Source organism: the organism of the source record quoted next, unplaced genomic scaffold (assembly GCF_019419815.1).
Source record: "Pyrus x bretschneideri cultivar Hongxiangsu unplaced genomic scaffold, Pyrus_bretschneideri_v1 Contig10, whole genome shotgun sequence".
In the NCBI taxonomy this organism is placed as follows: domain Eukaryota; kingdom Viridiplantae; phylum Streptophyta; class Magnoliopsida; order Rosales; family Rosaceae; genus Pyrus; species Pyrus x bretschneideri.
The window spans coordinates 421,974-435,526 of record NW_025999391.1 but is presented as its reverse complement, the minus strand read 5'-3'; the positions used below and the strand labels follow the sequence as shown (position 1 = coordinate 435,526).

The 13,553-nt window shown below is 38.7% G+C and overlaps 1 protein-coding gene across 1 annotated transcript; it reads left to right on the top strand.

The window, feature by feature from the left end:
• Nucleotides 1-7,436: 7,436 nt before the first annotated feature.
• Nucleotides 7,437-10,218, top strand: LOC103967048 (transcription factor bHLH18). Its single transcript, XM_009380287.3, has 5 exons — nucleotides 7,437-7,646; nucleotides 7,960-8,047; nucleotides 8,290-8,829; nucleotides 9,023-9,397; nucleotides 9,640-10,218. Exons 2-5 carry the CDS (start codon nucleotides 8,012-8,014, stop codon nucleotides 9,712-9,714), a joined length of 1,026 nt encoding a protein of 341 aa, XP_009378562.2. The 5' UTR covers nucleotides 7,437-7,646; nucleotides 7,960-8,011; the 3' UTR covers nucleotides 9,715-10,218.
• The last annotated feature ends 3,335 nt before the right edge of the window (nucleotides 10,219-13,553 follow it).

Sequence of the window (13,553 nt, the reverse complement as noted above, 5' to 3'; positions counted from 1 at the left end):
TAAGAAGTAGAAGAATAGGTGTCATATGCCTATTAGTGGGGAACTACAAGTCAGCATGTGTGATAGGTACTTGGAAAAATTTCTCCTTAATCCATAATCCAAATTAATTAATCATTAATCAAAGAATCCCACTTTTGATTTGCATTCCAAGTTTTTCTTTTCCCAATATGACCCAACATACAAGTGAGATTTGAAAAATTGAAAGGCAAAGAGAATTCCTTGATAAAAGAACTTTACAAAAAAAAAAAAAAAATAGCATTGAATGTGAGTGATAAAGAGAAAATATGTGTACTCATGCAAGCAAAAATATATAGGGAGATTTTATTTAAACCCATGTAACCTATTTTTACACTCAACTTAAATAAATGTTAACTGTCTATTTTACCCTATTACATGATTACTATTAAGTACAAAATAAAATTAATAATAAAACTCAAATTTATCAATAAATCCAAACACTATAATTAAACCCTACGATCACTCTTTGTTTATCCTACGTTCATTCTAGCTAAAACTCTAATAGTTCTCATAGAGAAAAACAAATTTTTTTATTGATGGATAGTTATGGAGCCAAAAATAATCAAGAGACGACACGTGAATTTTTGGGCAAAATGACAAAATTACCCTTGAGGAGCATCGGAATTCCTATGCGCGAGCAGTGGACAAACATCCCATAATTAAGTCAAAAGTGCCCAAAATAGGTAACAAATTCAAAGTTATTTCATCTATCCTCATCCTATATTTTCCACAAAGTAATTATTTCATAAACTTCAAAACGTTCCATATAAATTGAGTTAATTGGCTAATTAATGGATTTATTCCTCATTAATCCATTAATTACGAATTAAATCACCCATCTCACACAAAAAATACCCCAAAGGGCCGGCCACCTTTTCTCTAAAGGAGGACCGGCCATGCTCTATATATTGAACCCCATTTTCTCTAAAAACCTAAGGACACACTCTTGCAAAACTCCAAAAACTCTCTAAACACTTTTCTATGTAAATTCTAACTTTGGCATCGGAGATTCTTCGGCCAAAGCCCCCCCCATTCATCGTGGGCGCGTGAGGCTCTTGGCCTTGACCCGAAGGTGTTAATTGTTTTGTAGGTGCAATTTTGTCCAAGAAGAAGGAGGCGGAAATTTGCATTCACAAATTGGTGTTTTCATTGAGAGCTGAAATCCACACTCGTAGAATATTTTCGCGTAAAAAGGTTTTTTCTCTATTTTCTAATCCACTTGTATTTTTTCATACGTTCTTACTATTAGAATTTTTTTTATTTGCAAAGATTCTTTGATAAAACGTAAAAGAGAAATACAATGGCTAGAAATTTAGAAAATTCCATAAGTGAAAATTCCAACATTCAATAAATGGGATTGTGGCGATCCACAAGGCTAAATGTGATCATAGGTGGAGCGGCACCATCGCTACGGGCCTCTACCATGGCAACCACCACGGTGGCCACCACAACCATAACCCGCGGCGAGGTCTCTGGCACCACTACCACGCCCTGAGTTGTGCCATTCAAGGCATACGTCACCAAAACCACAGCCCAAGCCATGTCACTCCAAGCCCAACGCGTTGCCAAGCTGAGCCCTAACCTCGCACCCACGTGCGCTACACGCTGAGCAGCCCACTCCCATGGCCCAGCCTGTTCCCGCTGAGCAGCCTGCTCTCATGGCCCAACCTGCTCTCGCCGAGCAGCTTATTCTCGTGGCCCAGCCTGCTCCCGCGGCCCAACCTGCTCCTCTGGCCCAGTCTGCTCAAATGGCCTTCCAAGCAGCCCAAATCGATCCAAGATTAGTTCAACTGTCTCGGCTCCAAATTTCTGAACCGACAATCAAACTGGGAGCATTTTCACCACATTTTTCTGCAGATTTGACATTTCCTAACTCAAATCTCGTGCCCAGAGTTTACCACACTTCCACTGCTCAAAGAGGCGTATTTCTTCCAAGCTATTCCAACCCAAATGGAGAACAACACTTGTCTCGACAAGTCATAGCGCCCTCGCGCAGCAAATGACCTTAGTGAACCAGCTGTTATAGCACACCGAGATGCAACATACCCCAGACGAGGTGTCCCGAAGTAGGACAAGAGTAGACAAAGAACCTCTCCAGCAGCGTCCCAGCAAGCAGCCATGAACCGAGCATTCGGGTAGTCTACACTCCCAATGAGGCCCCCAAGATAGCGTATACACCTGTCTTAGCACGCGAAGGAGCGTGCACTCTCGACTAGGTCCACGGACGAGTGTATATTTATAGTTGGGGTTATACTCAGATAGTCAACATGAGCAACTTTCTAGGTGAAGTGTTCATTCGTGGCTAAGCCCACAAGAAGCATCTTTCACCTTACATCGGAGTAGGCAGCATGACGAGCGGAGAAAAGCAATCACTCAATCTGGCTCAAGCTCAACCGACAGCCTGTGAAGAACTCACTCGTCTGCTAGGAATGCACCGCATTCGCGGCATAGACGAGCCAAACATATGAAAGAGTAGCCTAGACCAGCAAGTCACGGTTGGGGTAGCCGAGAGCTCCGCTACCCCTAACAAAGGCAAATTTAGTAAGAAGTAGAGAGACTTTTGACCAAGTGATTTCATAACTTTCAACGCAACGAGGTCGCCGATGAGGCACTACGACGGAATATGACCAACATAAACAGGTCACCCTTCACAGACGAGATTGAGCAGGCAGAGCTTCGACACGAGTTCAGTATGCTACATTTCATATATTTCAAAGGGGATAAAAACCCGGAGAGACATTTAAAGCACTACCAAAGCGTAATGATCCTCTATCAAAACAACGACGATCTCATGTGCAAGATATTCACCATCACTCTACAAGGCGATGTGCAAGATGGGTTCTTCACCATGCCGCCACAATCTATTCGGAGTTTCGATGAACTTTCTTTAGTTTTCACTAAAGAATGTTCATTATATCGCTCAATTAAAAAGAAGTCCGACCATTTGTTCAACGTCAAAAAGAACCCAAAAAAGTCGTTTCGTGATTATGTGAAGAGGTTCAAAGCAGAGAAGGCAAGGATAGTCGGATACAACGACTCGATAACTAGAGTAGCCTTCCAAAAAGGACTTCCAGCAGACCACCCGCTATTCGAAAAATTGATCGTAAAAGAAGATGTAACTCTAGTAAACTCTTTTGCTCTAGTAGAGAAGCATGCACTTTGGGATAAGACTCGCCAATACACATTCAAGGACTTGAAGAAGTACTCAACATCACCTCCCTACTATCCAAACCGGAAGTAAAGGAGAACTTATTCACATGTTTGACGATATCTGAAGCAGCAATAAGCTCTACCATTATACGAGAAGAGCTAGGGGCCCGACTACCTGTATTCCACAGTTTAAAAGCTCTCATTAATGCTATCAGAAATTCAAAAGCTAACTTTTACGATAGTTGTTGCAACCTGAAAGCTCAAGTTTTACCTTCAAACGCACGCAGTCATCCTTATGACGCATTAGTCTGCCTAATCTAGACGTGCGACGATAAAGGCGTAGACCTTGGTGGATGCAAAGTTTTTTGACGAACACAACAACTCGGCCCAAAAAACACACCAAGGGCAGATGAACACTGGAATGACACACTTAGAAGCAAGTTTTATCCTTGTCGCCCCAAAAGATTCTACATAGGAGCAATATGTACCGGCAGTTGAGCACTACCTCCTGTTGCACGTCACACGGCCCTAGTCGACCCTTGCTCCATAATTTAGCTCTAAAATAGTCCAATACCGGCAGTTGAGCATCTACTGCTACGTGTAACAAGACCCCAGCTCCACAATTCCCTACCATTCATTCATAACGCAATAGAGCGGCCCAATGAGGCTCGGAAGATAGCCGAGCATGCCCTAGCCGCGCCTACTCTATCTGATGGAAACTTCTGGCATTTGCATGTTGACGGCTCATCCAACTACAAAGGTTCGAGAGCATGCGTAGTCCTTGTCACCCCAGATAATTCGATACCCGAATATGCGATCACTCTAGGCTTCAAAGTACCCAACCACGAAACAAAGTACGAGACCCTACTAGCAGGCTTCCGAATAGCAAAAGACTTGACGGCAAACAACACTCATATGGATGCACTAGCTGGCCTAGGCTCTGCCTTTAACCACCAACTCAAACACTTTACCCGGAGGAATATCTAGACAAACGAAGCATAGAGGCGAAGCCAGCAGCCGAGGTGTCACAGGTTAATACAACTCCAAACTGGCAAGATTCCATTGTAGACTACCTAGTCAATGACACATTCCTCATAGAAAGATTGGAGTCTAGGAAGCTCCAAATCAAGGCAGCACGCTACTACATGTGGAACGGCATTCTCATCTGATGATCTTACACCGGACCACATCTCCGCTGTCTAGTGCCTCCCGATGACTTGAAAGTTCTAAGCTCAATCCACGAAGGCGTTTGTGGAAATCACTCTGAAGGTCGATCCTTAGCACAGAGGGCTCTTAACGCAGGCTACTATTGTCCTACCATGCACCAAGATGCTAAGGAGTTAATACAAAAGTGCGATTGCTGCTAACGCTACAAACCGATACTAGCACTGCCTGTCAGCGAGCTACACCCGCATACTAGTCATTGGCCGTTCGTGCAGTGGGAGACCTAGTATGACTTATGTCGCCTGCTACTAGGGGCAGAGGCATAATGATCGTGGCAACCGATTACTTCACCAAATGGGTAGAAGCAGAGCCCAAGACGACCACGACTCAAACAGACATAGAGCACTTCATATGGAGGAACATCATTTGTCGATTTGGCATTTCTCAGTCTATAGTCACCGATAACGGCCCGCAATTCGTGGGCAAAGATATGGCGAAAAATAATCGAGAGGCGACACGTGGATTTTTAAGTAAAAGGACAAAATTAATCAAGAGGCGACATGTGGAGGGGCATTTATGGAGCCAAAAATAATCAAGAGGCGACACGTGGATTTTTAAGTAAAAGGACAAAATTACCCTTGAGGAGCACTGGAATTCCTACGCGCGAGCAGTAAACAAACATCCCACAATTAAATCAATAGTGCCCAAAATAGGTAACAAATTCAAAGTTATTTCATCCATCCTCATCCTATATTTTCCACAAGGTAATTATATCATAAACTTCAAAACGTTCCATATAAATTGAGTTAATTGGCTAATTAATGGATTTATTCCTCATTAATCCATTAATTACGAGTTAAATCACCCATCTCACACAAAAAATACCCTAAAGGGCCGGCCACCTTTTCTCCAAATAAGAACCAGCCATGCTCTATATATTGAACCCCATTTTCTCTAAAAACCTAAGGATACACTCTTGCAAAACTCCAAAAACTCTCTAAACATTTTTCTATCTAAATTCTAACTTTGGCATCGGAGGTTCTTCAGCCAAAACCCCCCATTCATCGTGGGCACGTGAGGCTCTTGGCCTTGACCCTAAGGTGTTAGCTATTTTGTAGGTGCAATTTTGTCCAAGAAGAAGGAGGCGGAAATTTGCATCCACAATGGTGATTTTGAATTTTTGAATCCTTCAACCAAGGTATGACTCAATTTATGAATTTTTTGTTCGTTTGATTTCAATTTTTTAGAATTTAGAATATGAGTATTTTAAATTTTACATGTACATTCCAAAATTTTCATGTACTAAATTAGTATTTACGATTTTACACAAAACAGTAATGTTTCTAACATTCAAACACCAGAGACTAACCAAGATGCATCTTGAAATACAATATAATTCAATATAACTTGCAGCCTTTGATATCCTACAGGTAAGTAAGTCTTGTGTCTACGACATATGTGCTTGTAATTAATATGTGTGCCACAAATCTTAGGCTGGTGGTGGTTGCCTTGCATCTTTAAGGCATGGCCATTGGTTAGACTTGTACAGTGGTACTGGATCGGTTGGAATGTCATAAGCAAAGTTTGCAATTGATATGCGATTGTGCAATTTCGAAATTACAGAGATATTATCTTGTCAAACAAACAGTAATGTTTTCAAACAAACCCAATTTAATTACTAGTGCTCCATGCACTTCATGAAGCCTATAGAAAGATTCCTATGAAAAGGTATGGTACCAGACACATATGCTCATGAAACAGAGATCACATAGAGAGAGATGGTGATACATGGTTTTTGTCAACATCTACATAAGTGTCAATCTTGTTGTCAGCCATGGCTGAATTCACACCTCAATTCTCACTGTCCATTTTCAAACGATGTAAAGGTAGAGTTATAAATCAAATGGGTGTAAAAATAAATTCACATATTAAATTGGATTTATAGTGGTATATTAGGTAATAAATTTGGGTTTAATATTAATAGTTTAGTTAAAAATCAAACGGGTGCAAAGAATAAGTTAGGTGTAGAGATAGATTACATGGGTTTAAATAAAATTTTTCAAATTCATATTCAGCAAGATAATTAAATTTTAAATAGAAATTAGAAAAGGTTTGTGAACCAATTTAGTCATGATCACACATGAGCCAACCTTGTAATGGGCCGGTTTGATGGAACATGTCAGCCCAACAATAAACCCATAAAGTAGCCGAATGGCCACGTTCTATATGATGCATCAATGATCTACTAAGGCAGAACCCAAAGAGTCAAGGGAAGGTTCCTAAACATTGTCAACATCGCAAATGTTTCCTCTCCATCATCGTATGATTCACTAGCATCATAAATTAAATCAAGACGTGTTGTGTGAAATATGGACCTGAATGTCGTTGTCCCCAACACTGTGCCATGTTGTGGTTTATCACCAACTTCAATTAGACAGCACAAGATATGTTGAATTACTTATCTAATTTTAAAATGATAACGAATGTGACAATGTTTCATTATTAGGTTGCGATTTAAACACTAACAATACTAAATAAACCAAGTTATTTTATTGAATTTTGAAATATTAACTGATGTGACAATCTTTCATCCGTTTTACATTTGGGCTCATTTTCAAATTTATTTATTCACAGCAATAAAAAAAAATATTAACATTTTTTAAATAACTAAAGTTTGCCTCTAAGTTGATTCTCTGGTATGTTCTCTCATATCTTCTTTCAATCATCATTGTCTTTGAATTTGAATGCGGAAAATAATAATCATTTACACAACTATGCAAGGTTGGCTTTGGTGAAAAGGACATTGTGGAGGACCACATGTCTAAACTCCAATATTGTTGGGTTGCTTCATTAGCAACTTCGTGAAAATTTCAATGGCTAGATTGTTGGTGAAAGATCCTCCTAAAAGTCCACAAAGCAACAAAATTGGATTTCTAATTCATTTCTATATTTAATCAGCTTAAAGCAACCCATATTTTAGCATTAAACAAATTAATAATCTACTTTCCTTGGTACCTATAGTCAGCATTCAAACAATTCATGAGGAACAACAGTACCAACTTAGAATAATAATGGGAACATTAGTAATCAAATCATGCTACCTATGAGAGAGAGAGAGAGAGAGAGAGAGAGAGAGAGAGAGGATTTGTTCAAAGGTGAGGTACTGATAGACGGATGAACTACGTACACAAGCAACTCAGCAAGAGCTATATATAAAAGCTTGAAGCTGCAGGTCAGGGTCTTGTACGCTCTGTAAGGGAGAGAGAATCACTTGGGAGAAGAACAGGCTTTGGTCATTAATTGTTCGATCGAGTGTAAGCTTCCTTACTTCTAATACTATTTGTACTTGCTATTTGTCGTCTGATTCAGCTTCTTCTTCCAAAACTTAGGGTTGTTTGTTTCTGTACAATTTTAGAGTTTTTATTTGCATATTTTGTACCGAAAGGGAGTCTGTTGAGAGTATCCCGCATTAGAGAGGGTAGTATTGCATAAGTGCTTAAAATATTCTTTTAATTTTTCCCTTTATCAATTGTGTTTTTGGTTTAAAACTTGCATTCTAATAGGATGCGTTGAGCGGATTGTTTTGTACGGAGCCAGTAACTTGTAACAATGATTTTGTTTTTCCAGGACCCTTCCTTGAGCTCAAGATCATCAAGAAAAAGAAAAAGGAGCAAATTTGATGGAGATTTCATCAAGAGGAGGATCATCTGAGCTGGTAAGACAATTCTGCAGCAACCCCTGGTGTCGTTTCCTTTTGGACAAAGATAAACATGTGCAACAAAGGTTCTGTTTTTAATGTTTGAATATTCAAGGATTATTTAGCACATAATTAATAATTTGAGATTGTATTAATGTTAATGTTTTGGACTTGTTTGAAACAGTTTCATTCATTGTATTTGATGAAATATTGTCTATACTTAATTTGATAATTAAGAAGGAAAATTGTTTAACTTACAGGGAATGGAGGATCCCTTCTTCATCAACCAGTGGCAGTACATGAACTCTTTGGATGAGCTCGGTATGCTCCCGTTAGCAGCTGCATTTGGAGAGAATTTACAACACTCTCAGTTCCACCCAATTTTCAACCTCAAAACTCCTATCGATAATGCTCATACCGCCATTGACAGACCAACAAAACAGCTCAAAACTGATGGATGGACTTCAGGCAAAACTGATCATCTTGTATCAAATCCACAAGTTGTTTCCTTGCCTCCAAACATTTTTTCGTTCGTCAATTCTCATCATGCAAACCAAATGCCGGTGCTTAAGCCTAAGGAGGAGGCAGCAGCAGTGTGTTCAAAGAGCACCAACACTCTCCCTTCTGATATATTGCTTTCTCAAGGTTCATTTGAAAACCGAAATTATTCATCAAATGGGATCAGCACAACCACTCGGCTTTCTCAGACCCAAGATCACATTATTGCAGAAAGGAAGCGCAGAGAGAAGCTCAGCCAACGGTTCATAGCTTTATCTGCAATCGTTCCTGGTCTAAAGAAGGTAACAGAAATTATATCCTATATCTGTTAATCCACTGCAAGTTTTGTTCAAGGCATTCTTTTACATTTGATTGTCTTGCTTATACTCCAAGTAACCGGTAGGTTTTGGGATGGCATCGATTCCAAGAAATTTGGATTTTTTTTACCTGCTGAATTGTGTTTCTAAACGTAAATCATACTTAATGCTATGACAGATGGACAAGGCTTCTGTTCTGGGAGATTCAATTAAGTACATCAAACAACTGCAGGACAAGGTAAAGACGCTTGAGGAACAGACGAGAAACAAAAACATGGAATCGGTCGTGTTTGTGAAGAAAACACAGCTCTTTGCCAACGGCGACAATTCTTCCTCTGACGAAAATGGCTCCACCCGCCCGTTTGACACGACACTGCCCGAAATTGAAGCAAGGTTCTGTGACAACAATGTCTTGATAAGAATCCACTGTGAGAAAAGAAAAGGAATTGTGGAAAAAACAATAGCAGAGGTTGAGAAGCTCCAATTAAAATTCATCAATAGTAGTGTGATGACATTCGGGAGCTGTGCTCTTGATGTTACCATTATTGCTCAGGTAAATTTCCTTCTCAGTTATATGAATGAAATTTGTTGCTTCACAATATTTTCAATAGAAATGATTTCCATACACTCGTGTCTCCTTCGACAAACTAATGTTTATTTTTGTCCCTTAGACTCTCTTAATTTATTCAATCAAAAAACAGAGATAAACAGCCGTGTGTTGGGGATGAAATGGGCGAATATCTCTTCGCCACTTTTAATCCAAAGTCATTTGATACCATATCTCGATCTTTGCAGATGGAAGCGGAATTCAGCCTCTCGGTGAAGGATCTCGTCAAGAATCTACGCGCAGCTTTTGAGCTGTTCATGTGAAATGAATCTACTCGCAGCTTTCGATCTGTTCCTTGCTGCAGAAGCTTCACAATAAATAGGAGTATTTCCTCAAATATACCAGTCCAAGTTTAAGTATCTTTTTCAGAATCTCTGTTTACAAGGCCTGCAATCCTTCACCAAGTTAGATTACCAGTACCTTCAAGCTTGTTTGCTGTCAGGTTAATATTTTGCAGGAGGGTTTTTTCACTTCAACTTTTTTTCATGGTTAACTTGTTTACCATGCTTATTTACCCACCTGTTTAAGCAAGTTATCTCACAGCTTTTGTTTTACTTCAAGGAGTTTGCCAAATGCGACTCATCCCTTTGTGTCCCCTAGGGTTTTTTTTTTATAGGTGAGGATGAAAGCAGGCATTTGTTTGGTCAGCGTTTTAGAGGCATCTTGAACATCTAATTTCTTGAGCCTCTTTTTCTAGTAATCTTCTCTTTATATGTAACCCTTTTGTTGCCAAGTAATGGAAAATAAGTAATTTCATGTTACCTTTACCCACAAGTATTTTGGAGTGGATGTATGTTATTCTATGTAACAAAATAACGTTCCGTTATTTTTAATTGGCTTCTTATGATTTGGGCGAAGTTCCACTTTAGTTTCTACAATTTAAGTTTTATCGAATGCAATCACTTAATTCACTAATTATTGTAATGTTGAGCACAAGCTTAATTTTCGTCAAAAATTTTCACAAATTAGCACATGTATAAAATCCAAGGGGTAAATTGGTATTGCATCATATGTGCGTTAAACATGTTACACAAACTGATGTGAAAAAATTAATAAACGCCATGACTACAATCGCAAAAAAAATGATACTTTGCCCAAACTATAGGAATCAAATCATCGTTTTGCCTTTTTAACTTTCCTCGTCCAAATGATTGTGTATACTCTCTAAACAAAGGGAAAACACACACACACAAAATGCCATCACAAGGATAATAGTTGAATACCATCATAGCATATATCAAAATTATTGGAGGTTAGTTGGGAATATTAGGGGTGGTTCGGTATGGGATACCGAACCGAAAGTAGTATCCCGAATCCCAAACTGAAATTTTTTGGGACGGGAATTTGAAGACCAATCCCAAACCAAAATTTCGGGAATCCCAAATTTCGGGAATCCCAAAATATTTTCGGGATTTTGGGACAAATCGGGAATCCCAAATTAAAATATGAAATTATGAATTATTCTTCAAATATATAATTTAAGAACACATTCATGAACTAGGAATGTCATTTCATTCACATTACCATTTAATCAAATATTGGCATGCTTGATTGTTTTTATCAAAGTCAAAATTCAAATTAATTAAACCCTTTTGACAATCTGTTAAGAGACAAAAGAATCAAACCTTCTGAAATCATTAACCATGACAGCAGCAATAATAAAATCCAAATGAATATCAAACAGAACATGAAAAATATGCAAGGTGTAAGGCATTCCAGGTTGCAGAGCATGAATTAGAAACTACTAGCATCAATTATAAAAGAATAATATATAATATATATATATATATATAAATTAATAATATATAATTTCGGTTTGGTATGGGATTCCCGAAATATTGAGAAGTCAATCCCAAATCCCATACCAAAATTTCGGGATCGGTTCGGGATAGCATCCCGAAAATTTCGGGAATTTCGGTTTGGGAAATTTTTGGTTTGGGATCGGGATTTTTTTGGTTCGGTTTGGGATTTTCGGGATTTTTTTCCACCCCTAGGGAATATAGCTGATTAATTAAGCTTGCTGGTTTTTGGTATTGGTGGGTGCTGGGGAGTAGACTGGACAAATAAGACTTTGAAAAATTGACACTAACTAGAGACTCAAACTTGGAATTTTGGAGGTCTTATTATCTTATAAGTTTAGGTGAATGATTAGCGGAGCTTAATATTCTCTGCTAGCCCCACTAAGATTGTGATCTTTGGTATGACTTTATGGCAACAACCTCTCTCAAGTTTCAAAAGAATAATCCCCCTTCATTATAATCATAAATTATGATACTTCAGAGGGGGAGAATTAAAGAATTAAGGCAAATGTAACCGTTGATTGGATGAGATTTTATATTGAATATCTATAAGCCAGTAATTCACTTGAGTCACAGAATCTCGTGTTAATTTTGCCTGTTGGTCTTATAGTCTCATATTAATAAATGATTAAAACTTGTCTATAACTAAGTGTAGAAGAACAATACGATAATAAATTAGAACTGTAATAAGTTCAGAGTTTGATTTCTTGCTATATAATAAAAAATGAATATCCTAATCCTATGATAATCAGAAAAAGGAATATTCTATGCATGTACACATAGAGCATAAGAACTAACAAAGCAAGTTCCTCAAATAATTCCTCAAATTGTATTAGGGCAAGTATGTATGCCGTTAATAAATGAAATTTCAGTCTTTTTGTTACAAACAACTGGATTTTGATTTCTAAACACCCATAATTTTGTCCCTTTCTCTCCTTGTGAGAGACCTTCCCTCTGGTTGAGGGTGATTCTCACTGTTCTGTGTGAGTGGTTCCCAATCGAGTCCCTTTCTGTTGTCGCCTATCCTAGCTATCGGTGGGTTTTCTTTCATTTTTTTCTTCCTTGAGTTTCTTGGTTGATCTGCCTTCCTCTCTCCCCTGTGTTGTCTCTCATCCATCTTCATCCAATTTCCGAGCTTCAATCACCTTTGACCACGATTTGTTGCGGTATTTTGAGTGGGTGTGTATCGATCTGGTGCTTCCACTGGGTCACGTGTTCCTTGCACCGTCACCCTCTCTTTGTTGTCTGCCTTTGTTGGTAGTGTTGCTCGTGGACTCCCACGAGCTTCTTTCAATTGGTTGCAGGTTCTTGGTGGTCTGTAGCTGTGTTCAGAGTGAAGCTTAGATTTGGCTGCGGGTATCGATGAGGCACGGTTTATTTTGGGGCCAGATTTTGGATGGATCGACATGCACGGCTGCTGTTTTGGTGTTGCAGTGGCGGTGGTGGTGGACGATGCAATGAAAGCGGAAGTTTCTGGGTTTTCTTTTGTTTTGGTCTTAATTTTTGGTTGGGCTACTGTTCTTTGTTTGTGTGTTTTGTTTTTGGGCCTTTGTGTTGTATATTTTGGCCATTTATGTTGTAAAGTTTGTGATTGAACATATGTTGCCTTTGTTCTAAAAAAAAAAACAAAACAACTGGATTTTGTTGTTGATTGGTTTTGATTTCAATTGGGCTGCTTCTTTCGTTACATTTACACTTTAAATGATTTGGTTTTTCAAAAATTTAGCCTGCAAGGTGTCATGGTGTAGTTGGTTATCATATAAGTCTAACATGCTTGTCTGGTAAGCTAGTTGAGATTGGATCTTAAGAATATGATTGGATTGACAAAGATTTGTAAGATATGATTTGTAACCATGTAAAAATATAGGTTAGATAACTTATTCTATTATGGAATCATAACTCATCATGTTCAATTATGTCTATGTATAAGACATGAAGTACATGCAAGTCATGTTCATCTCATATTTGATATAATAAATAACGAACTGAACTCAAGTATATTTTAATTTATCATAATATATCTTATCCAATCCATCAAACGGGATCTGAAGGTCTCGGGGTTCGAACCCCGTCAACACCATTTTTATGTTCCGTAGTCTACCGGACGTCGTTTTGTGTAATCTATTTTAAACGTTGCCGTTTATTTCTCCTTAACGGTGTTACGAACCTCAATCCAAGCATAGAAACCCGCGAAACACGCGGCGGGCTAACTCAAATTTGCCTAATCCACGTCATGGTGGGAAGCCTCCACCCAACCTCAGCCAATCACGCGAGCCGTTGGCATAACTTCCTCCCTTCCCATT